The 26,330-nt window shown below is 47.6% G+C and overlaps 1 protein-coding gene across 1 annotated transcript; it reads left to right on the top strand.

Annotated features, from left to right (window-relative positions):
• The first annotated feature begins 2,114 nt into the window (after positions 1 to 2,114).
• Positions 2,115 to 21,374, top strand: LOC149341996 (arylsulfatase B-like). Its single transcript, XM_089544297.1, has 9 exons — positions 2,115 to 2,201; positions 2,795 to 2,954; positions 5,821 to 5,933; positions 7,259 to 7,369; positions 10,670 to 10,795; positions 10,925 to 11,036; positions 12,336 to 12,605; positions 14,192 to 14,619; positions 21,240 to 21,374. The coding sequence occupies exons 1-9, from the start codon at positions 2,121 to 2,123 to the stop codon at positions 21,372 to 21,374; spliced, it is 1,536 nt and encodes a 511-aa protein (XP_089400423.1). The 5' UTR covers positions 2,115 to 2,120.
• The last annotated feature ends 4,956 nt before the right edge of the window (positions 21,375 to 26,330 follow it).

The raw sequence follows: 26,330 nt of genomic DNA, 5'->3' as shown, positions 1-26,330 counted from the left end.
GTACGGCATGTAGAAGAGGACACCAGTCTTACTCGCAACGTGCTTCATACACTTATTTCACTCTTGCTACCACATCCACAACCTGTGCGTCCGGCTGCGCTGCCGGCGGACACTTAGCATAAGCGGCCAGAAATACGTACGGCGTCCCGATCAAACAACAAATTGCAATTTGAGGCCTATATAGGAGTAGTGGCTCCATAGTGGCATCTGCGGCTGTAATTATTCTTGGCCTACTTCAGCGTGACCCGGAAGAAAAGCATTTAAACGTTTGGAGTTACTGCCTGCGCCGAAACAGGTTGGTTTGCTGTGTACGTATGTGGGCAATGAATGAGCCTGACAGACGGCGCCACAGTATGCAAGGCAGGTGAAAGGAGTTATGCAAATGAGAGGAAAGGCTGCAATAGAAACAAGACAGGCTGAGCAAGAAAAGTTAATCCACCAGATATCGCCGTTAAGTACATTAATGAGCGAAAAATTTGTTTTCCCCGCCTGGCTAGGTTATGTGTAACATAAGGACACTTCAGCTGACCCCATTTCATGAACTTTGTTTTTAGTCAGAGCGTTATCGGTGCCGAGTGTGTTAACTTCGCCACTGCAATTTTCAGTGATATGTGTGACTTATGGAGAGTGGGAGGGATTAGACTCTCTGTAACTGTTGGTAGGGAGCATTTAGAGCATGTTTCCATATTACTGTATCATTGGAATATTTACTCTTATGTTCCTTTTTCTCCTACGATCGCCAGACTCGACGTACGTTTTGATGAAGCATAAATAAGTATGTTTTTTTTGTATGTGACGCATTTTGAACACTTTTCATCAAAAAGCAGATGACGACCCAGCAAGGTGCTTGCGGCCTTCTGAAGGCGGATGACAGAAGAACGCCCCCATGTAAGCTACTGTTACAGAACGGAACTTCATGCCTTGAGTTTCGCAGGTCAAGTCTTTCTCAGATAGTCTCAAAAACGACATTTCAGGCCAGGTAGGTGACCCTAGAAGCATATTTTGAGTGAAATACAGTGTTGTGTTGTTTCTTCTCTCTGTTGAAGGAAACTGTTCGAAAGTACGGGAAATATTGCTTCGTCATGGAAATTTGGCTCCTTGTGTTCTTCAAGATCAATAATTACTCCCAACAAATAAATAATATTGGTTTAGTTGCGCATTACCGCGAGCAGCTACGCAGCGCTAATTATGGGTATCGTCGGATGTCGTCATAGGCCGGTCACAGAAATGACTGTTGTAATGGACAGCGCTATTGTCTTGACAAAAGAGGGATGAAAAGATACACTACCTGAACGAGACGAGCGCGCATACTTCCAACTGTTGATTGTTTTGCAAGAGAATGGCGTCCAGGGTGCTTACAGCTGCAAGTAAGCGCTAGTACTGTTCGTAGACTGATTTTCGCCCCTCCGTTGTCAAAGCTAGCGCTAGCTAGTACAATATCTTGTACCAACTAGCCCCGATCATCGGTGTTTTCATTGAAATTACTCTCGATAGGGGACCGTAATGTTAATTATGGATTTCGAAGGGCTCATACTTCAGTATTGGTGTAAAAATAGGTTAGTGATGTGCCATTACATGAGGTTGATTGCCTGACGACCCTTAACCACCCGATCATCTGCAAAGAAAGGAAGAAAGAAGGAAAAACGAAGGAAAAAAAAGAAAGGACAGAGAGATAGAAAGAGAGAGAGAAAGAAAGAAAGATAGAAGAAAAATAAAGGAAGAAAAGAAGAAAGAAAGAAAGTTGAATTTTAACCATGTTGTGGGCACCAGATGATGCCGGCTGTTGTTGGCACAATGTTCTTCGCAGGCATTACGAGCGCATTGCTAGCTTTAGGATGATATCCTCAGAAAAAGAAGTAGTGCTCAGTGTTGGTACGCAAAAGCTTGTAGGCCATTTGGAAATTTATTTTTTTTAAGCCGATGGCAGGCAGGTAATTTGTTCATTTGTCGACGTTTGTGAGGTTGACGACGCACTTTTCAACATTTTTCCGCTTTTGGTTGGGTTCGGTTTGATACATTCAGCGAGGTGGTGAACCAAGCGTGAACAGCACGGTCGTGAATGGTTTTTCAAGTGGCTCTACCCTCTTTCCAGGACCGCGAAAATCGGCATTTATTACCTGATGGTTTGGCATTTTGCTCTGCCGGTGGCAGATTGTCAAAAGCAACAGCCGCACATTGTTTTCTTCCTGGCTGATGACTTGGTAAGAGAGTGTCTCCACTCAGTACGGTGAAGTACTAGCCAAAGAAAATGAGGTTGGATATGCCCACTCAAGCACTACTCTTTTCTGTCCATTGTTGCATGCGAAGGTAAAGCAGCTCTTCGTGCTAAATGGCATCTTTTCCTTAGGCTTCAATGGTGAAACGCTACTCAGAGTCCGGTACTTAGTCTAGGTGGAATGAATATCACACCTTGGTGGTGATTTGAATGAAAGAAGGCGGAAAGTTTAAAAAGACCCTTCTCGCTAATTACAGGCAGTGAGAGTAGTTTCGTGTGTCCGCCAGAGTCCTGACACAGTCCTGATACGCATACTACTTGACCGGCAGTTTTTATATGCCCTCCAGCCTTCATGATTCTGCCTTGCAGCTTGAACAATATATTTGTAAACTGGTTTAGTGCATGTGGATCTCTTGGTTAACTCCCTCAGTTGCATCAGAGCGCTACAATTATGGTTTCTACAAGAGTGACGAATGCTGCATAGTAATAATAAGCTCAAGGTACTGGCGACGTACAGGAAGAAGTGCTGTACGTCCTGACACTATTATTCTCCATTGCCCGTCTTACACTTTACCGCAGGGATGGGGCGACGTGAGCTTCCATGGCTCCCCTCAGATACCCACACCAAACATAGACGCTCTGGCTGCGGACGGCGTCGTACTCAACAACTACTACGTATTGCCCTCCTGCACCCCGTCGAGGGCGGCACTCATGACGGGCCTCTACCCGATACGCACAGGTGATTTCTCATCACAGCAAAGCGCAAGGAGTGCGTTTTCTCCCAGGAAGGTGACAGGGACTTCGGGAAGTGACGTCATCCGTTCGACGTTGCCTGTCACCTTCTTGGTCACGTGGCGTGAAGGCAACGTAAGCCAGGAGACGTCTCGTCGTTCCAATCCATGGGGTGCTGCGTATCTATAGTCCATCCCATAAGTTCCTTGCAGCGTGTTGGAAGCTGGGGGCTTCCTCAACCAATCGAGACAGCCCGTTTTTTAAGGCGAGAGCCTTTAAAGGGACACTGAGGAGAAATTGAAGTTGGCTTGTATCGACAGAATACCAGCTTCTGATTGCAAAAACGCCACTCATACTGACAACAAAGCTCTTGTAACGTAGAAAAGAGCAAGAACCAAAATACAGGTATCGCCGCCACAGGCCAAACTCGCAAGTACAAGCGTCATGACGTCATATAACAAAACAGTGTTGCTAGAACCAATGGTTCTAGCAACGCTAGGACACGAGAAGCACAAATCACTGAGGCGCAGCCAATGCATGCGCAAATCTCCTTGACGTCGCCAGATGGCGCCACGTGCCGGGCAGCTACGCGCTCGCCTGAAGCATCGGGACCAATCAGCGCCTGCTCGCCGGCGTTAGGCGGGCTCCCGGTATTCCGCTAGCGGTATCAAGGTACACGGTATGCTAAAGGTGTCTATTTGCGAGAACTTCGTTGACGACTTCGAGAACGAGATCCATCGTAACGCTCGCAAAACGCCGGTGCAAACGTAAGCGAAGCGACTGTAGCGACGGCCGCAATAGCCGATAGATGCCTTCAACGTGCGGCCGGCGGTAGCTTTCTTTTCTGCTGCTGCTAGGCCGCACTGCTGGCCGCCAGAAATCACGGAGTCTGCATCACGTCATGTCACGTCATGTTTCACGTCACTTAGTCCTCTGTCGTCATAGCCGAATCCCAAGTTTGAATCACAGCGGCGGGAAAAACCTTTTCAACTTCGAATCCAAATTTCTTAGAAATAAATGCATTTTTCGCTGCCGGCCAAGTGGCAACAAAGCCATGACATGTCGAACTATCGGATTTTGCTTTAAAAAATATATTAATAGTGCTCTCCTCAGTGTCCCTTTAATGTCTCACCGTTGTCGGCAGAAGGTTGTCAGCAGAGGTGTCAAGCTTTTCGATTGGTCGAAATGGTTATGACGTCAGAGTGAGCGGATTCGAAGTAATAAGGTCACCTACGGATGCCTAACGCCCCCTTTTGGAGCAGACAACAACTAATAAAAAATAGTTGTCTTCAGCTTCGATAGGTGGCGTAAGGCGTCTATGGGTGACAACATTACACACCTCATTACTGCGAACAAAGCCATGGATACAACCGAATTCATCGAAGCAGAGAGAAGCATTCAAAGTCGGCTGTCAAAGTGTGTTGTTGTAATGTGTAGTCAAAGTGTGTAGTCAAATAAAGCACTAGTACAGCACAAACAGACTCGCAGTCAATGTCAAACAGTGCGCCAGGAAAGGCTTTCGCCTTGCAGCACTTTAGAGAGCCAAAGTGACCCCTGAATTTTTTTAAAACTATATTTTCAAATATTGCGAAGAAAATCCGCTGAAAGGTCCGGTGCAATTCTATTAAGTTACTGAAATGCATTTTTGATGCATCCAGGGATTTTTAACTGGTAAGATTTCGCCGATAGCGCATGCAGAATTCACAAATTTCCGACCAAGCTGCACGGCACGGTTTCTTGCAGATGTAAGCGCAATTTCTTTCAATGATGCTATCCACAAACATAAGCTGCTGTTCTCTCATTAGAAGCTGGAAACGTTCGCAGTGCCACTCAATAGACATTCATTTAATTAATGTATTGTACAGATCTCTATGCTTATGCTTCGAATGAGAATGTGCGCATTATACGTTTGAAAGAAAATGAAATATTTTATTGAATTTCTAACGTTTTGAACGTAGCTATATGTGAATGCATTTATTGAATTTCGTATCGTAACTGGCGTAGTTTCTCAAGTAACCTCAGTTGCTTTTTAATTTTATAAGTAATCTGTGACACGCCTACCATGCTCAAAGTATTGTAGTTTCTTCGGTATCACATTTTGTTTTGAAATAAAATGCTTGTGTAATTCACATTGCTACCAAAAGGATCGAGTGACGACAACGTGTACTAAGTCTCAGTATAAGCAACCGCATTTTTTTTTTTTGCTGGTAAACTCATATACACTTCCTATTGTGGATGAGCAGTCACTGCGGAATTCGCGAGTGCATTACATCATTTAACAACTCAAGCTGGGGAAATTCGTGGGACAACCGAGGGTGTAAGATTCTCAGGTTCCCTAAATTTTGGTAGTATAGAGGAACTTCTTTCGGGAATATCGCCTGGTAAATATGTCAGATGAAAAAATTTTACGAATACGCCTTTTAATTAACACGTTTGACCAGCGGAGCGGTTCGGGCTTTTGCAACTTACGATTAAATATAGGAGCTCCACCAACACCCGTGCGTAATCGATCACGCTCGGACGGCTCCTCGCTGCCGATGGTATCATGTGACGTCACCTGTAACGTAAACAGCTCTGGCAACGGGGTTTGCTACGCCAGTGCTCGACGCATACGACACCAGCGCCGCTCACGCCTGGAGTGAGCCGCTAACAGCTGCGCTGTAAAACGTGGCGCAAAGGTGGTCATTTCTGAAGATATCGGTGGCCAGGTAACAGTATAACTTAAGGTAAGCGAGCTCAGTAAGGCTATTTCTTGTCTGACAATAAATTCAGAGCAAGTGTATGCTATTTAGTATTGTTTGTAAACAGTGAAATCTAAAACATAACCACAATTCCGAAGATCCTTTTTCTACCGTTTACCGCGTGCTTCTCAGGCATGCAGGGTTCTGGGATAGATGGAGCTGCGCCTCAGGCATTGCCTAGCAACGTGAGAATTCTGCCTCAGTATCTAAAGGAGCTTGGCTACGAAACACACCTGGTCGGAAAGGTGCGTGCGGTGATGTATATCGCCAGTGTTTTCTTTTTTTACGAGAATCAAGTACATTCCCGTCTAAAACAACCAAAGATGATATTACAGAGCTTTAGTATAACCTGATCTGCTTCCGCGAGACGCCCTCTGCGCGTGCCCGCTTATGCAGGGCACGAACTACGCATGCGCAATGATCCTTGGAGTTCCTTCAAGCGACTACTTGCCACGCGCACGCGTAGCTAGGTTCCTGTGTTAGCTGGCCATGGAAGCGAATCGCGCTATGCTAAATATATCTATTACTTTATCTATTACTATATCTATCTATATATAAATATATCTATTACTTTATCTATTACTAAATATATCTATTACGAGCCCCTCATTCCCCTTTCCTTGTCAGCTTAATTGCTTAACGAGGGCCTCGGTTCTGGCAGCCTTGACGCCATAGGAAGCATAAGAGGGTTCTCACACAGCTTCCACCCTCGCCGTTCGATGACGTTCTACGTCACATCAGCGGTAACTCAGGACGTGCTACGTCCGCCGCTTAAGAACGTGGGTGGCGCTGGTGAACACTCCCAAGGTTAGGTTATTTGTAAACATAAATACCCCCGAAAGCAGCAGATCTGACAGCCGTCGCCGTAGCTCAGAGGTGGAGCACCGGACGCGTAATTCGGAGGTCGTGGGTTCGGATCCCACCGGCGGCATGTGGTTGTTTTTTTCTTCTGCTTTTCTAATCAATTAGCTTTAAGCGATAACATATTCAGTAATATAAATTGATCAACAGCACAAAATAAATAAATAAATTAAAAATCCCCTGTGCCCCTTGGTTTCTGTGGCTGTTGGCTTCTCTCATATTACTTGCATTGCGTATCTAACGCATGTTGGACGGCATAAAAGCTGCGGCAGATGTGGTTAGTCTGTTGGTGTACGCTCTAAAGACGAATACACCTATATGGGCGTAAAAAGGGAGTAAAGCTGCCCTCTAGCGCACTCCTTTTTAAAGGGTGTGCGCTAGAGGACAACTTTACTCCCACTTTGCTCCCTTCTGTCTAGAGTGTACCCGGCGGGCTTCTAAGAAGAGGGATAGTTAGCAGCGTATGTGTAATCATCCTTCTTTCTTCATCGTGGTTAGACGCCGCGATAAAAAAAAAAGATGTCTAATTTAAACAACGCCAATTTCGTTCCGGTAGCATGACTCTCATTATGCCTGCCAAATTTTGCATGCATGCATTTCTTTTTAATTGTGGAGGCTCATACATATTATAAAGAGTTTAACTCTTGAGAATTTTAGAAAATTTTAGTACCGAAATGCAGAGGTTCTGACCCTGTCTTTCTGCACACAGTGGCATTTGGGCTATTACACGGAGGACGTTACGCCCACGCGGCGGGGATTCGACAGCTTTTTCGGCTACTACAACGGAAAAGAGGATTACTACACTCACATGCTGACAGTTGTAAGTAGTCGAAGTCTATGGCTTTTATTTTACGTGATGGAGCTGCTTTCCTTGTCAGCAGTGAATTAAAGTTGTGCCGTGGGTAACAGTTGAGCAAATTTTCAGTCACCTACAAAATATCCCCTTGAGAAAAACCTGTGTTACTGTCAAAAGCGAACGTGCCTCAAAGTAGGCCCGAGCGTTCATTGCTGCTGCCAGACAGGATGCACACAGTACAAGCAAAACCAGAGAACCGCCTAACCGCTTGAAATTGTGCCTTGTGGACGAGCAGTTACGTGCTCTGGAACCCAGCGATAACACACTAGGACAGAGCAAACGAACATAATGTTTTGCCAACAGCCAGAAAATTCACGACTATTGCCATAGTAAAATACATTGCTCGCATCGAAATGCGCAATGAATTTCTTGCATGTTCTTCATCGAAAATATCGGGCTAACGCTTTTTCAGCAAAAAATTTCTCGTCCCGTGCACCACGATGGCCGTCTTCGGGCCAGAGCCCGCGCTCTGGACGAAAAGTACGAAAAGCACTCGGGAGTGGTGTACCTGGGTGCTGTGGAGTACGAACACAACAATGCCTACACATTGGTGGCGGTGGATTGGCCGGATGGACTGCTCGCAGCCGCGACTATCAGAAGAAGCTCCTCAAAGGTCGCGGAGGAGGCTGCAATAGCTTTAGCTATAGCTAATACCACCGATGATACTATTTTCAGCTACTCAAAATTCGCCGTTCGCAATTTCGCGAGGGGCCAAATAGCACCCACCACCCTTAGCATTCTTAAAAAGCAGCCCAACCTCTCAGGGAGGTCGAATTGATTTGGGTGCCGTCCTACTCATACAATCCAGGGAACGAGGCAGCTCACTATGAAGCCCGAGATTTCGTCAACCGGGCAGGGATGTCGCCAATTGATCCGGGTTTACGAAAGACGGCATCACCTCTTTTCAGGACATTATCCACAATCACACCTTGGGCAGGCGAGTTTATCCCCATCCGGCTAAAACGCTGTCCAGAGGACAAGAAACAACGTGGAGACGACTTGAAACGCGCTCTCTAACGAACCCCGCGCAACTGTCACTCATGTACCCCTCGCAATACGAACCTCAATGTTTCCGCTGTGGCGAACGAGCCACTTACGACCACATCGTATGGGATTGTAGGGAAGAGCCGTCTCCATGGGGCTCGTCACATTACCCAGCGAGTGACGAGCCCCATGCACACATCATTACAGACTCGCAAGAGGTGTGCAGAAGATTCAGCAGTGGACGCATATCCACTGCAGCCATTCACATACTCAAGGCGAGGACAATCACCTTTACGAGATTCTTCATCACGTGGACACCAGGCCATGAGGCTGTCAAAGGGAACCAATGTGCGGACGCCAACGCCCGAGCATACGCCAACCGGGAGGCGCGCACCGAAGGGGAACTGGACGCAGTCACTAGACGGTATGGAGCCATCTTAGAACACCAACGAGCCCACCGGAGGACCTACCCTCCTCCCCACAAAGACCTTAGTAGAGAGCAGTCGGTTGCCTGGAGACAACTGCAGACTAATACATACCCCAATCTGAGTTTACTCAGCAAAATCTATCCTTCTACATATTCCAACAAATGCCCGCTATGCGGTAAACACCCAACGCTTTACCACGTTACATGGGCCTGACAGAAAATGCAGGCAGCGCCGATAAACAACATACCAACACCGGAGCAGTGGGAGGCTGCGATGTCCAGCTCGAAGCCTGAAGAGCAGCTCAAGCCGATCGACAGGGCTCGCAAGACTGCAAAGGCCGATGGGGCCCTGGACTGAGGGCTCCACCTACGCTGCGAGAAAGAACCCTTACAACCTTGTACAATAAAGTTTTTCATTCATTCATTCATTCCGGCGGAGCTAGTACGAATCCCTTCTCTCGAGCGGTGGGAGGCTGCGCTGGCCAGCTCAGACCCGAAGACGCAAGTCCCGGCTGTCGAGTGGGCCAACCAGGTCGCCAACAGTCATGGACTAGCGGCCACCTAACACGGCCCTCCGATCACCAAGCTCTTATCGACAAAATAAAATGTTTTAGAATCCAATCTCGCTCAGAGGGACGCCGCCTCGTCCCCCCCCCCCCTTCAACTATTCCTTAAGTCTATTCAAATTGTTCAGTTTGAACGATGGAGCGGACTGTCCTTGAGAATGGGTTTTTGAGGAAAGGAAATGACAGAGTAACTGTCTCACATATCTCGGTTGTCACCCGATCCACGCAGTAAGGAAAGGAATAAAGGTGGGAGTGAAAGAAGAAAGTAATAAAGAGGTGCCATAGTGGGCGCCTCCGGAATAATTTCGACCACCTGAGCTGACATCGCACAGCAGACGAGCGCTTTTTATTGCGAAATCAATACTACGCTCATGAACGGCCTTTCGCGTAGCGACGGCCGGTAACCACGTTTGACCTTTAGAATGACCTCTGACGTCATACCAGGGTGAGAGATGGGCTACCAAGTCGAGTCGTCGCGCAGCGGCGGCCGGTAGCCACGCGTGGCATTTAGAATGACCTCTGACGTCATGTCATGCCTAGTGACGTCATAGCGTGACGTCATACCAGGGTGAGAGATGGGCTACCAAGTCGAGTCGTCGCGCAGCGGCGGCCGGTAGCCACGCGTGACCTGTAGACGCGGCGCACTACGTTCCTTCTGTTGGAGGCGCTGCGATATTGCTTTCGCTAGGGTGCCTCGATGCCAGCGCCGCGGCGGCGCTGGCATCGAGGCATCCTAGCTTTCGCAACCTACCAGGCTTAACCAAAGCTAAGCCCCCGCCAATTTTTTGCGTTTCGCCCCCGTCGAAACGCGGCCGCCGCGGTGGCGTGCGAGCCGCCGTACTGAATCGGAGGTTTATTGGTATGCGCTGCAGTTTGGCTCTGGAATTTTCGCAGAAAAAGCAATATATAAAAAAATAATTTCTTTAATTTATTTAGTTACTTAATTGAACAAAAAATCAAAGTACTCTGCTTTAATATAATATATGAAGTAGTCAACAATTTTGTTGAAGATGCCTTATTAGTCAGTCAGTCAGTCAGTCAGTCAGTCAGTCAGTCAGTCAGTCAGTCAGTCAGTCAGTCAGCCAGTCAGTCAGTCAGTCAGTCAGTCAGTCAGTCAGTCAGTCAGTCAGTCAGTCAGTCAGTCAGTCAGTCGGTCGGTCGGTCGGTCGGTCGGTCGGTCGGTCGGTCGGTCGGTCAATTAATTCACCAGATAATACTGCTATTTCCTAATGGTTCTATGTTGATTTAATTTCTAAGAACGCAATTTGCAAACTTTTTATTTCCAAGGGGAACCTCAGCGGCTTTGACTTCTGGTTGAACATGAAGCCTCTGTTGTCGGCCAACGGCTCGTATTCTACTCATCTGTTCACAAAAAGGGCTCAGGATATCATCAGAAAACGGTCGAAGGCAAAGGTATGACGTGGCCATAGCCCGGCAGACGCATATTTTGCACTTTAGTTTGGTAGCAGCTTCCTCGAGTTGTGAGCTAAGAGTACAGTGGAAACCATCTCTGTGCGTACATGATTTATTGCTTTTACGCAGCCGCTCTTGCTTGTGATGACCCACCAGGCACCGCATGTGCCTCTGCAAGCACCGAAGGAAAACACTGACAAATTTCCCTACATAAACGACACAGACAGAACAGTTTATGCGGGTAAGGAAGGTACACATTTGCTGTCTAATCCATGCTATCCGTAGATTACCTCAGTGCAGGATGCATGCATGCTGCCTATTGTTTTAATCGCGTGCATGCACAGGGAACCCGTGGAAAGTTGTTACTAAAGAAACCTTTACCCACTCTTTTCATTCGGTCACTTGCAAACAATCACCTGGCAGAAGCGATGACGTAGCGCGTACGCGTGTACGACATATCTTTTTAGAATCCTGGGCTTACACCGGGACGCTACGTACGCCAATTAGGGGGTCCACAGTCTGTGTACAAGTGGCACCACCGACTGGTCCCACTTGAATGACTCTCTGTTTGATAATAACGCAACCTTGAGTAATGTGACTATAAAGGATAACGCTCTAAACTAGCTTGTAAACCTTTCATAAGAAGGTAAAACAGGGTAGAAACACGGGACGAGAACGAACCCGATGGCACAACGCGCTCGCCCGTGTTTCTGCGCTGCTTTTCTTTTCTAAGTAGGACCATAGCATTGAAGGACTATGGTATCATGTACCATGTTGCCCAGGTGTCTGCCTTAAAAACCTCTGTCTCTGTGACACAGTGGTCGCTGGACACTTAGACAACTCATTTCCTTGCCGCTCTTTTTCCTTTTTTCCCCTTTTTTCCCCTCCCCAAGTGTAGGGTAGCCAACTGGGCATCGCCTGGTTAACCTCCCTGCCTTTCTGTCCTTTTCTCTCTCTCTCTCTCTCTCATCATCGCTCGGGGTCAAAAGGTTCTTTACTGCGTAGCTCAGCCTAGAGAACGCGGTAGTATAATGCCAAGGGCGATATGGAAGAGATACGGGACACATTTTCACGAGAGCTATGCTGCTTAGGTTGACACGGACACAGTTAAGCTTGGTTTTAAGTTTTATGAGGTTTATCCTCACAAAGCGACTCAAGCTATGAGTGTCGCCGTAGTGGAGGGCATCGGATAATTTCGACCACCCGGGGTCTCTAGCATTTGGTCTCCATCGAAATGCGACCGCCGCGGTCGGGATCGAACTCGAGTGTTTCGTGTCAGCAGGCAAGTACCATAACCACTGAGCCTCCGCGGGAGGTACAGTTAAGCGCTTAACCGTTCCTATCTGTTTTCGCTAGCTGCAATCGTGTCTATCCAAGCAGTGCAGCTCTTGCAAAAATGAAGTTTCAACTAGTCTAATCCCAAGCACTTCTCCAAGGGACACATGCCCAGGAAACAATAGTGTTAAGTTCGAAACAGAGTGAAGGAAGCACCGGAACATGCTGGAAACGTGCTCCTATGTGCCGATCCTGCTGGCCGCAGGAATGGTGGACGCCCTAGACCAATCTATAGGCCAGGTGGTACGGGCTTTAAGCGATGCCCGTATGCTGGAAAACACCGTCATCGTCTTCAGCAGTGACAATGGGCAGCCCAATTACAACTGGCCACTGCGTGGGGTGAAAGGCACTCTCTGGGAGGGAGGCACCAGGGCGGCTGCCTTCGCCTGGAGCCCCCTGCTTGCGCGGAGGCAGAGGGTGTACAACGGACTGATGCACATCACCGACTGGCTGCCCACGTTCTATTCGATCGCTGGTGGGTTCACTGCTCGCTTTGCATGGCGTAGACACAACTGAAAGCGCAGTGGTGTGCATTTGGCATTTGTTGAGCAAACAATATATGGTCGCTTTTTCAACAGTAGTTTTTCAACAGTTTTCCACAGTAGCTGTACCATCAGCGTCAAATGAAACGCGAACAAAACACCTGAAACGCGAGCACAAAAAATCAAGCATATTAGAGGCTGGACATGAAATACAGGCGTGGGCTATTAACATTTCAGAACAGCGGTCTTTTCGGCTTCGATGGAAAAATCAACTGGTCATGTATTTTGCCTCCCTAGTATGATATGTGCGAGTTATGCTGTTCGCGTTTCAATTGGCTTGTTCTCGTTTCAATTGACGCTGATAGTACGTTTAAGAGGCATCAGTCATGTTCATTTCGGGGAATTTTCCCTTTTGAGGGGAGTTTGAGCGGCAAAATTTAACGAGAGAAGATTTTCGCAAGGTTTCAGGGAAGTTTAAGAACCGAAATTCGCCCACTTCTATCAAACTCCCAGATTTTCAAGGTGCTGCATAAAAAAAGGGCAGAAATAGGGATTTATGGAAGCAATTTTCGGTTACGGCTTGTAACATCACTACAATGACGTCAGTGTCGGCATTGTACGTTTCAACAGAGACCTACCGTGACGCTCCCACGCTCACTTAATCGTTCCACATTTGATACAAAAGTCTCGAATTCTTTTTTTTTCTCCCTTGCTGCACGCTGCTGCTAATGAGCTCAGTGAAATGCAGCATCAAGTGAGAGAGAACAGATGACCATGAACTCTGGTAGTAAGGTCACACCTTTGAGCCAGCAGTCAAAAAGGTAATACAGGTTGATGTCTCTTTAAAACGAATCGTTCATAACAAGAGGGTGAAGATTGCATTCTACAAGTATCGACTGGAAAGGGAACATCCCGATAGAGATAGAGAGAGAGACGGATACTTGTATAATTGCCAGCAGTGATCGTAAGGCTACTCCCTCTAGTACGTATAACAATTTCAACCTCTCACTCATAAATAGCTATTACTGTGTAACACTTATTTGGCCGTACCGTATCTGGCACTACAGACCCCCTGGCGAATCAGGGCTACTCAGTCAGTTGGGCGGTGGCTGATAACGAGCTCGGGCAGAAGGCGGTTTAGTCGAGGCTGTGTAAGCGTACAGAACTAGAAACCATATGCATCGCCAAGGTTATTTTGACACATATTAGTGTTGACACTAAAACACGAAATAAACATAATATTGCTCAGCCCGCACCGGTAGGTTTGATAGAGAGTAGATTGAAGTAAAAAAGAACAGCACTTGGGGTGGCCAGACTCGCGCTAGTACAAGAGCGGTACGTGTACAAAGAGACAGTGCACGTTTAGGGCAAGCCAGGCATCGCCGCCTGACAAGAGTACTGACAGAGAGCAACGGAAACATGTTAGAGCGGAGGGTGTGACAATGAATGTGTACTAGCCGAAAAGGGTGCGGCTTGCAAGCTTACCACAAGTGCAGGCGGTGAGATGTCACCTCGCTCAGTGCGCATATTTAGTGATCCGTTTGTGATAATCTCGATCATCCGAAACGCGCACTTGCAGGGGGTGACGCGACGAAGCTGGCGGGTCTAGACGGCCAAGACATGTGGCGGCATCTATCGCTCGGAAAACGGTCATCTCGGGTCGAGATGTTGTACAATTACAATGACGACACCTCGGCGCTTCGCAATTCTCGGTACAAGCTGGTGCTGGACGGCACCGGTAAGTTTAACGAGCGCTACGCCCCTCCCGGCGGAAGTCGTCCGAAACGAGATCTCGGCAGTATGCTTTCTGAGTCCACCGTAGCCACAGTACTGAAGAACCTGTACAAAAAAAATCGCTTGGACCTTCCCTTTGGATGGAGGCGAAGAGCAACCCTGACGTGTGGCTGGCGGCCTAGGCGAAACTTCTCATCGACCGCCTCTGTCTTTCTTTTCGACATTGTCGCCGATCCTTGCGAGCTGAACAACCTGGCGGACACCCTTCCCAATGTAAGTCCTGGTCACCACTTCTTGTACCCAGCAAGGACGAAAATATCACGCATGCAGCGTTGCACGTGTCAGAAATCCTTCTGGCTTTAGGCTGTGGACGTCCCAGTCTTTGTGAATTCTCTGTTTACAGGGAATATCTTTGTACAGGCGCGGCCATAAGTAAACGGAGCACGCTTTCTCCATTGGTAATAAAGAAGCGTTGTTTGTCTACAAGAAAGTCCTCCAACCTCCTCTACCAGCATGCGCGTACCACTGCTGAAAATTTCAATTAGGTGACGCGTGAAAAATATTCGCAGACAGTTGCGTGCTCCGTTTACTTTTGTCCGCGCCTGTACTCACCTTCTGCGCAATATTTTTCGCTCTGTTTTGGTGCGCCTCATTACATGATTATATGAAATACAGTGTTGATAAATAGCCGAGGGAAATCACCCCAACGTTAGATGTCTCTTATTCGCTCCTGATTGGGCAGAATTATATTCCAGACGGCACCAGACTTTCCAAACGTTTCCAGGTCAATGGGTTTGCTGCTTGGTCGCGCAGCGGAGCTGTAGTAGTAGTAAGAAAAGCCTTTAATAGCAATAAACGACTGAGAAGGCAGGCTGTCGCTTCCCGGGGTTACAACTCTGGCAATGCTGAAAGAGCCACAATGTAGAGCTCATAACAAAAACTGTCGCTTGGGAACTAGTGAAAAAAATAATCACCATAACACACTCTACGCTTAGAGGAAATATGCGCAGGTACAGGTTTTTCTAATATGAAAGGAAACAGCCAGCTTTGCCCGAAACACACACAAAAACAAATTTTTGGTTATTTTTATTCTGAAGTTGAAAATGACTTCTTGTGTCCTACGCCGAGAGGAAAACTAGTTAGAAAACACCAGAAAATATACTTGTCCCACATAATTATAAAGTTATTAACTGAAGGCTCTGCAATGGAGAAGGCGCACAGCTGCGTTAAAGGCGAATATCACCATGCGCTCCACCGTCATTGCTATCGCTTGACCTGGCTGACCTCAGACTGTTTTCTCCGCTGCTCCCGTCGTCCCTGTCCTTTCAGTGAGCTGCCCTCTTACATTTGGTATGCCCTCGAACTCCACAGCTGTACTCTCCCGAAACCTGCGATGAGTGAGGACGTTGAGCATCAAGCCGTGCAAGTGTACCGGGCTTTTACCTGTGCCGGCTCCCTTCTCGAACGGGACCCGGCCATCTAAGTCAGTGGGACGACGAGCATGATGTAGAAGGTTGGCTCACATCTTATGAACGAGTGAGTTTCTGCAACAAAGGGGACGATGAGAAAAAATTAAAAACGTTATTTTGTATCTTGCCTGTGGAGTTAGCCTGTAGTATCGGAACCATGAAGTGTACATCCCAACTTGGTCTGCCTCGAATATGAACTTCTCAGAAGTCTTCGGTCGTGCGGCTGTCTGGCAACTCCGCGCAGAACAACACTTGCACGAATGTTATCAGCAGGTCGATGAAAGCTTCATTAGCTGTATCGAAGATGTCCTCGATTGATGAAAACGTGTAAACCTACACATGACGGCAGCTCACAAGATCGAACATGTCTTGAAGGGTATCGACGACGACGCCTTTCAGATAGAATTAGCGCAAGACTTGCACAAGGTTGCTGAAATCGTCTGCCTCTGCCAAAGCTACGAGGAGCGGCGCAAGTAGTGGATGCTGACTCGTTAGCACCCCAGGCAGGTTGAGTCGCTTGCTGTGCTGTCGCCTGCTGCTGACACCTCCTCGCTGCTGCAGCAGGCCAAAAATTTATTCGCGAAGAAGTGGCACGTCAGCTCTCCCTTCTGCCGAGCCCTCAGAGCAACCACCATTTTTAACTCTGGCTGTCCGACATGCCATTCAAGAGCAGGCTGCTGAGGCTCTTCTGCCCGCCCATCCGCCACCACCTACCGCCGCTTCGCTGACATACGCCGAAGACGTCGCCAGACCTCGGCTACCTACCTATCTTTCGCTTTCAGTACCTGTGCGAGCGTCGGCACATTATGTTCGAGCGGCTTCATGAGTCAGCAATCGCTGGCGCACCACTGGCAACTGGCTTGTTTTCTACACTTGCGAAGTGCCTGGTCGCGTGGTACGGTATTGCCGTCGACGTTTTGAAGTCTCAGTCCCAGCTCCTCAAACTCTCGGATACTGGCCTTCAACAAGTCAGTACACCGCGCCTTCTGAGCTGCCACGAAGCAGTCGTTTTTCCCTTGAACGTTCGGCCCTCAAGTCGTTCACCTTCGCAGCGACGCTGCTTTATCTCTCCTATGCGACGTCGCCCCAACTCTACTCATGAAGAAAACTAGGTGTTGCAGTTCCTGAGGCGAGGAATGCGCCCCTCTCGAACTTTCAAAGACCGCATCTATCGCATCTTAATCTGAAGTTTCTATTTAGGGCGTTTCTGTCTTGGCGATTGCCGACATCGGTACTACAGATTGTGTAACAGACAACAGTTTTATCAATTGCTGGACTCGCGCTGAGCACGGCCAGCGCTCAGCACACCAAGCCGTCCGGAGCGTGTACCGCTCGAGTTGTGATGGAAGACTTCTTCTATTCTATTGCTGTTTTCATACATTATTATTCTGAGCGAGAATTTCCTTTCGCGTCTTGATGCTATCATCGCCTGTGCGCGAACTGAAGTCGGCTTCTCTGTTCTGACCAATCCTTTGCCGGATGCTACTCCTGTTACTTGTGTTAAAGCCTTCGCCACCGAACACATTGACCTGCCTCCACGCTCTTGCATCACTGTACACCTCTCTTGTGATTCTCTTCACGCAGGCTCATAATTCTCTGCTCCGAAAGTGTATTCACCTCCCTATGGAGTCCTCACTCTATCTGCTGGCCTCTCAGTACTGTTGGTCTCAATCGCATTTTACTCTCCTACCGCTTTACGTCTTGGTGACTGTCTCGGTAACAGCTACAGGTTTTCCTTACCAACCTGATGTCTCCGCATGTACCCCTCTTTCTGAAGCTGCGCAACACGCAGAAGACTGCCATCCACCCACTAACGACTGACGCCAAGTGTCGACAAAAATCTCGCCGCAACAACGATCACACCACCCCTACTACTCTTCTGGCACCATTGTGTGGCTCTGGATCCAGTCAAGTACTCCTAGGCTGTCCTCAAAAAAATTCTTGCGTAGCATCACGACCCCTTACGCGTCGCGGAGCGCACGTCTTTGCTAACTGCATTGTCGAATCCCTCACGCCATCTTCCTATCTCCGCCACCGCGGATGCGAGGTTGCTGATGTACAGTGCTTTCAGCCATATGCGACCCCACCATCGTACAGTTACCGTAAATGGCGAAGATGGTCCTTCTCTCGCCAGGGGCGATGTTTAAGAAGAAGACACGAATGCGAGTCAGAGACGAAGATGAGCGTGCGCATCAGCGACATTGCTATAGCCGCTGGTGTCTGTGGTAGACCTGGGTGACCTCGGACTGTTTTCGCTGCTGATCCCGCAATCCAGGTTCTTTTCAATAAACCCCCGTCTTACAGCCCAAACTTCGTTCTCTTCCATGTTGGAGGGGCCTGTACGTGCACGCGTAAGGCTTATGATATTATGTACGCCAGGCGCAGATTAGCCCAAGCGTAGCAAGGTTTAAGCTGCAAATCTTATGAGAACTCAAGACGCAATGCACTACTTGTACGTGGACTTCTACGTGGACGCCTCCGGTCCTCACCATGGGGGGTGGTACATGCGGAGGAGGTTGCGCTAGCCGCCGCAGACCAGGACTCGCGAGTCATCACTACCGACACGAGAGGGGCCTGCAGAAATATTCAGCAGAGATAGATTCCTTTCTCTGCGTATCGCATCCTTCAAAATAGCGACTACCTCGGGGCCCCCGCGTCGCGAACGATCGTATGGGCTCCTGCTCACATGGTCCTCAAAGGCAATGAAACGGAAGATGCCGCCGCCCGCGCTCTCACTCTCCGGGCAACGCCTTCAGACCCTTGTGAAACGGATCCTGAACCCAATCCGGCCCTCATGCACTTTTCGACAAATTACTGAATTATACCGATCCGGCCACGCAATTTATCCTAAGCCCAGTAAGGGCCTTACAAAGACGGAGGAACGCACACCCCTCCGTCTTTACACGAAAACACTGCTGTGCCCGGCAGCTTTAAAGCACTTTGATCCTGCATGTAAAGGAAAGTGTCCGTACTGTGCGGAGAAATCTTCGGACATCTTCCACATGGTATGGGCATTTCAGTCAACCCGAACCTCGCTCCAAACCCCAACCCCACTCGGGAGGACTGGGAGGCAGCCCTGCTCGGCTGCTCCGACCTGGTGAGCCAGAAGGCCCTGGTCGAGCGCGCCAGAGCCGCAGCGGTCGCCAATGGGCTCCTGTAGTGTTCCTGTATATGCTCCCGCAGCATATACAGGAACACTAGGCTCCTGTACTGGGCAGCGCACCTAGTGGTTGTGAGAGGTGGCCCTTTCTGGGATACCTGAAACTTCCTCCCTATTATGTAAGAATAATAAAGTTTTTCAGACAGAGAGGTCAGAACACAAGCACATACGGAGTCGAAAAGTTGGAATGGATAAAAAATTGGCAGCGGTGAAATTCTGTTAATTCCCACATAGTAGAGCGTCAGCTGTGTGGTTATAACTGATTTTGGTTTTAATTGCAACTGATTAACGCTAATTATTTCAGGTCGCTAACTAGCACAGTGCACTCACTCTTCACCTTTCCAGCGGTATATGGCTCGATGCTATAGCGCAAAGTTTGGTTTTAATTGCAGTGAACTAATTAACGCTAATCAGTTCGGCCCAATAATTACTTGGCATAACTGCATAATTAACCAATGGTCCAACCTCATGGTTAAAACTCATGGTTGACGTGACATATACTCAGCTCAGACACTAGCTAGACAGTAGCGAAATCAAGCCCCACTATGACCGAACTGATCTAAAGGTCAGACGCGGGTTCGATCCCGGCTACGGAGGTCGAATTTTGATGGAGTCGAAATTCTAGAGGCCCGTGTACTGTGTGATGTCAATGCACGTTAAAGAACCCCTAGGTGGTCGAAATTTCCGGAGCCCTTCACTACGGCGTCCCTCGTGGCCTGAGTCGCTTTGGGACGTTAAACACCCTGTAAACCAAACCAAACCAATCGTGAAGGTCAAAGTACCGACATGAGGCGTTTGTCGAAGTTGCACTCCGAGGAGTAGAGCTAACGCTCTAAAACACACGCGAGCAGGACGCTACTACTACTATATGTCTACTTACTATATATCTACTACTATATGTTACTGTATGGGGAATACGTCTAGTTAGGAGAGGTAGTCACCACTGATACAGATTATGAGAGGGAATTAACTAGAAGAATAAGAATGGGGTGGAGCGCATATGGCGGGTTCTCTCAGATCATAATGGCAGTTTACCAGTGTCCCTCAAGATTAAAGTATACCACAGCTGTACCTTACCGGTACTCACATATAGTGCAGAAACGTGGAGGCTAATAAAAGGAGTTCAGCTTAAGTTAACGCAGCGAGCTATGGAAAGAAAGATGATAGGTGTAACGTTAAGAGAACGGAAGCGGGTGGAGTGGGTGAGGGAACAAATGCGGGTTTATGACATACTAATCGAAATCAAGAGGAAGAAATGGGCTTGGGCAGGGTATGTAATGCGAAGGCAAGATAAGCGCTGGTTCTTGAGGGTTACGGAGCCGGTTCCAAGAGAAAGTAAGCATAGCAGGGGGCTGCAGAAAATTAGGTGGGCGGATGAGATTAAGGAGTTTGCGGGGATACGGTGGGCGCAGGTGGCAAAGGAGAGGGTTAATTCGAGAGACATGGGAGAAACTTTGCCCTGCAGTGAGCTTAGGCTGCTGCTGCTGCTGATGATGATGATTAAAAGGTCGCTATGAACTTCCTTATCGAGTAATGACGCGACCTCGATTCTTGGAGCTGGACATACTCACGTAGTGATGCTAAAAATTGGGATGGATGCGTGCAGTACATACGTGTATTAAAGCCATGGGCGTGACCGATTATTACACAATGACATCGTTGTGGATCCTTGCGTATTGAAGGGTGAAGGCAGGATGGAGACGTATAATGCGTACCTGCTTTAAATAGTGATATGCAGCATTATATCCTTACGAGGCTGGAAGCTTCGACAACATGCCTTAAATGTAACGCTTATAGTCCTTAAACCGTGATACTGAAGTTAATTTACTCTACATAACAAAATACTCCTTATTGTAGCAAACGTCGCACATGCCCAAGAGTTTGTATTAGCTATTGTTTTCACTGAACTAATTTCTTCTACAGTAAATTTTTTTTTCATGAAGGAATCTTTAGTAGTCTCGGCGCGCTCCCGCTAAATGAAAACAGTTATCATTTTCTTGCTACTAGATGCTAAAAATAGAGGTGATATTCTCTTTTATAAGGTGCTCTTACATGCATACTCCATGCTTACCAGAAATCATCTTGTAACGGAAATGATGCCATAAGCACACTGCTGTAGCTTCTCCCGCCTTCGTTTGCTATGATTACATGTTCACATTCAAATCTTAATATTCTTGACCATGGAGCCAGTTTAAACGATGTTAATCCTACGAACGATGGCTGAAAATATTATTTGTCTCTATTTGCACCTATCATTGAAACAGGTTGTGGAATCCTTGAAGGAACGTCTGGATGTCTACGCAGCAGCCGCAAAGCCTATCGTGAGCCAGCCGCAGGATCCTGCAGGTTATCCCGAGAACAATAACGGAATCTGGGCTCCCTGGGTTCAGTCATCATAATGAACTGAAAACGCTTAATGTAAGAATTATAGGCTGCTTGGCAGCATTGATGGAAAGAACTAAATAAATTTGTTATTTTGACCATCTATGTGCCTTCTCTCGAATGTTTCGCTACCACTGTATAAGTAAATTCTTGCATCTATATGTTTTATGTTCAGTTATGTTCACTGAATTCTCTGCCCGAAGCTGTAGAAAACAAAATTACGATGCAACTGGAGATGCTGCATATCGACATGAAGCTTCGTATTGTGCGTTTGTTACGCTAAAGCCGCTGACGCAAGGCCTTATCGCTTTATGACAACCTGATCTATCAGGAATGCTCGAAACCGTGCGCAATCGCTTCTGCGCTATTAGAGGTTGTAGTAGGTAATCCCCGAGCTCTATATCGAAAGTTCTTCGCCAGCTTCAAGCTGAGCGCGGCAAAGGGCGGCGGGCATTCTCTTCACCGACGACAGCCGAGCACGCTTGTTGCTAGAGCCGCCACCGAGTTTTTCAGTTCTTCGTGGGCGCAAGCCAGCTTGATAATGAGCTTGAATCTCAGGTCAGTCTGCTTGTGCATTGCCCATAGCGTTGTCACCAGCACATGATGATATTTGTGCGCTAGCTTGTCTTATAACTCCGCCTCACTATGATGTTACAGATTAATAAGACAAATAGGCCACAGGTGGCAGAACCGGCGGTATTAAGCGGCTGCTGTAGTGACGCTAGACTATAGGAGATCGCGCGAGCTGTGGGAAAAGCTCGGAGATCAACCCCGCTGCTCAAGCTCCATCAAGGCGGCTTGAAGAACGATCATCATGAACGAGATCAAACCGCGATGCAATAGCCCATAGTTCTGAGCTAAACTTGTTAGCGCATGGGGCCCACCGAAACGTAGACGCAGGGAACGTAACATTCACGCATTGACTTGCTCTCTGGCAGCGCAAAACACAGTTAAACACAGCTTGAAACGCCCCCGAAAGCCGGACACGCCGCTTCGTTGCAGCCGCCACAGTTACGATCCGCAATATGACTGGGCCGCATGCTGGAGCGATTCAGCGGTCGCGCACGTATTACAGGTGTGCAAACACTTATCTGGGCGCTCTCTCCACCGTGGCGTACGGTGACTGTCAATACCTTAATGTATTCTTACATCGTGCTAAGGATGCAGGCACAGTTTCTGTTAGAACAGCTGCTGTAGGCCCTATTGATGGAGGTATCCCAGGGGGCTTGTTTCTTTTCTTTTAGCATAAATATCAAACAACATGCGCTTCGCAAAGCTGTCGTCTGCGTTCAGGCTGTGAGTTTCTGCTTTGTGTGATTTAAAATTCGAAAATCCTGCCATGGTGCCTAAGTGTTTGTGGTGCTCGGCTGCTGACCTGAAAAAAAATGGAACGGACACTTGAGCTCCGCCTTGAAGGTATGACGCGGTAGCGTAGTGGGTTAGGCTTTCCATTCTGAGCAGATTGACACCTTTGAACGTATTTTCATTGTTTAAATTGTTGCAAATAATTAACTGATCAACTACACTCTGTAAATTTTCTTAATTAGTATCATGAAGCATTGGATTACATTCTGAGCGTTTTGACACCATTCTAACCCATTTTAAATTTTTTCATTTCTTTAGTTCATCAATTACAATGATTTCATTAACTCATCATCACCTATCACACACCATTCAATCAATAGAACCACAAATTGCCATGATACAGTTTTTTTTTACGCGGCCCTCGATTGTACGTCGCCGGTTCGAACCGCTACTGCGTGGTAGGCTCTAACTAGTAAGTTTAAGCTGCACGAAACTGAAAATCGCATGACACCATTCGGAAAATTATGCGGCAAATGGTTGGCATGACACGTGTTTTTGTAAGCAGCCCCAAATTATTTCTGACACGCGGTACCGACTACGCCGACTGCTTTTTGACCGAACGAGCTGTACACGATTTCGCGTAAAAGGCAGGTTCTGTTCCGGCAGCGGCGGTCGCATTTCGATGGAGGCGAAATTCTAGAGGTCCGCGTACTTTGCGATGTCAGTGCACGTTAGAGAACCCCGGGTTGTCGCAATTGTCCGAGATCCTTCGCTGCGGCGTCCCACATAGCCTTAGTCGCTTTGGGACGTTAAACCCCTAGCTTAAACCAAACCAAACCAAACCAAACCAAACCAAACCAAACCAAACCAAATGGATGGATGGATGGATGGATGGATGGATGGACGGATGGATGGATGGACGGATGGGCGGATGGATGGATGGGTGGGTGGGTGGGTGGATGGATGGATAAATGGATGGGCGGGTGGGCGGGTGGGTGGGTGGGTGGGTGGATGGATGGATGGATGGATGGGTGGATGGGTGGATGGGTGGATGGATGGATGGATAGGAGCGCCCCCTTTGAAACGGGGTGGTGGCAATTGCCACCATGCTCAGCTTTTCTTTCTTTATTTTTGTTCAACTGTGTTGTCAATTCTCATTAAGATTCGCCATCATCTTTACCTACGGTTTCCTACAATTCTAACCTTATGCCACATCTCTGCTTTTCAGCCACCAATCCTCCAATCGCTTTTTGCTAACTTGCACTGCAGATTTATTTACATGACCATTATTATCTTTAAACCCTAGGGCCTCCGGAAGAGTGACTGCGCCTGCATCGACATCCGGATGGATACGATCACATTTGAGTATGAGGTGTTCAATTGTTTCCACAGATCGACCACGCACTGCACATGTGTCATCTTCATCGCTAAATTTCTTTTTGTAGCTGTGCGTTATAAGACACCCTGACCTAGCTTCGAAAAGTAGGGCACTGCCTCTTGAGTTATCATAGAAAAATTTTTTCCTGATCTGGATTTTCCAGTATCGATATAGTTCTACACTGTAAGGTTCGAAAGCGCCATCAAGTGGCAGTGTTGTCATGTCCCATTAGCTGACTCCGACGTGCGTGGTCGGCTTGGCGACCAGCGAATATACGCCCACGCTGAAATTCTTTCCTGCTGTTTTGCATTAAAACCAGATAGGACAACGGTCTTAAAACTGTCACCAGCATTCACACCTTGTGTATTCTGTTCGTTTTGAAGAGAGGATACACAATCCATAAGGGAATCCACCACGTCCCATCAGGTAATTTACGACGCGAGCAGCACGGTGAACTGCATTGTGCTTCGAACGAGTCAAAATAGAGGACTGTTAATTAACAGTAATTGCGAGCCATTGTGTGTGCTTTGTTGTCTTTTTGTAAACGGCTGCAGTGCCTTACTGTGCGGTTATCTGTGCACGCATTATAAGGCGTTTTGTTTGAATTAGTTGAAATGACCATATGTTACATGTCTAAAATGCGCCAGTTTGCGAAATAGAAGCAAAGATGCACAGAAGGAAACTTATGTGTGTTTGCTTAGGCACTCACACTATTATATGACATACTGAAGAAGTATTGTTTTCATGAAATAGTTATTTATCATTGCTATAAATCCGCAAACAGCGATCGATGTCAGATAAAGCCAAAAACGCGTTTCATGTATTGAAAAAGCGTAAACATGAACAAGAGATGAAGACTTTCTCGTGCCGAATCATCTTGGAGAGTGGCGCCCTTGCTCTATACATATATTGTTATGTGACGGCAAGCCGAAGGATTAGACTGATGACATATGGAGATGAAATGATTTAATGGCGGCGGGCCAAGCGTGAGCGCTCAGTGCCGAACCCCTGCCCTCTTTGTCGTCTTCTAGTCCTTGACAATACTAAGTGAAGGTACTCATTTTTTAAATGTTTGCCCTCTTATGAGTCGTCGGCGTCTGCTTTGGTGATTATCGGGTAATTATGGTCGCGGTTGGGAGAGTGCACTCTGAACTTTTCTTCTATTGCCATTGCATATTGAATGCACTTCCTGCACTTCTCTAGCGTAACCACAGCTATTATTTCTCTCAGGATAGTTTCCACCAACGCTAGCTTGAACTTTTGGTTGTTAATCGCGAAACAGCTCTTGACTTCTGCCCATACGTGTTTTACAAGGTCGAACTCACAGTGGTAAGGCGGGAGCCCCAGCTCGTTGCAGCCGGTCTCCTTAGCAGCAACATCTACACGGTATTTAGTAAAGCGCGGCTTGACAGATTGTATGATTTCAAGGAACTGTGTTTTTCTCATCCTGGCATCCCATTCAGTTTCCTTATTCGTCCGTCTCTCCTGAATGTTTTCCTTCCGTGAAGCTGTTGTTGCTATTCCTTCCTCCCGCCGTGAGTTATATACGGTGCGTTGTCCATCACTATCAGTTTGCTGTTTGACAGGTTCTACAGAATATGCGCAAGTGACATCTCGAAACGGTTGCTGTCCGTTTCCTTACTGCAATCTCCGCACTTTTTGCCACGGAAGACGTACAGACAGCCATCGAGGAAACCATTCGCACTGCCGATGTGTCCCACCATGATTCGCTGTCCCTTTTTCATAGGTTGTTTTAGACCTGCCGTCAGTCTACGGTTGAAGAGTCTCCATACGAGGTCGCTGTTTTGTCCGTCCATGCCACTGTGGGCATGCGACGATGTTTTCTCGCCCAATTTTTTTTCCCCTCTAAAAGTAAGTGTCGTGCAGCGGGCGACGCGCGGTTCACGTATGCAACAAATGTAGGCTCATGACTTCTGAAAAGCTTTGCGTGATCTTCACGGCTGGCACCTCGTTGCGACAGAAGCTTTGCACGCATGACAGCAGCGCACACAACGGGAAGTGGTCGTATAGGGCCCTATGTATTTTCTGCCCAGCACTTTCTGGCTGCTTTTTTCCGGATGTTCAAAACTGTCCTTCTTCCACCTTTGCCTCATTTTTAACTCTGAACACTCTGAGCGCACTTACACCGAGCACTGCGCTGACGAACGCTCACATTGCCGCCACGCTACACTTAGGCTCTCAATCCCGCCAGAACATGAAACAATGCAAAAATATTTCTCGTGTCTGGCTGGTTAGAGCACTGCAGATTTTGTGCTTCGTCTCTATGGGC

The sequence above is a fragment of the Amblyomma mixtum genome, chromosome 5 (genome assembly GCF_055824585.1).
Source record: "Amblyomma mixtum isolate Tamu chromosome 5, ASM5582458v1, whole genome shotgun sequence".
Lineage (NCBI taxonomy): Eukaryota > Metazoa > Arthropoda > Arachnida > Ixodida > Ixodidae > Amblyomma > Amblyomma mixtum.
The sequence above is the reverse complement of the archived record's forward strand: the minus strand, read 5'-3'. Positions and strand labels throughout refer to the sequence as shown.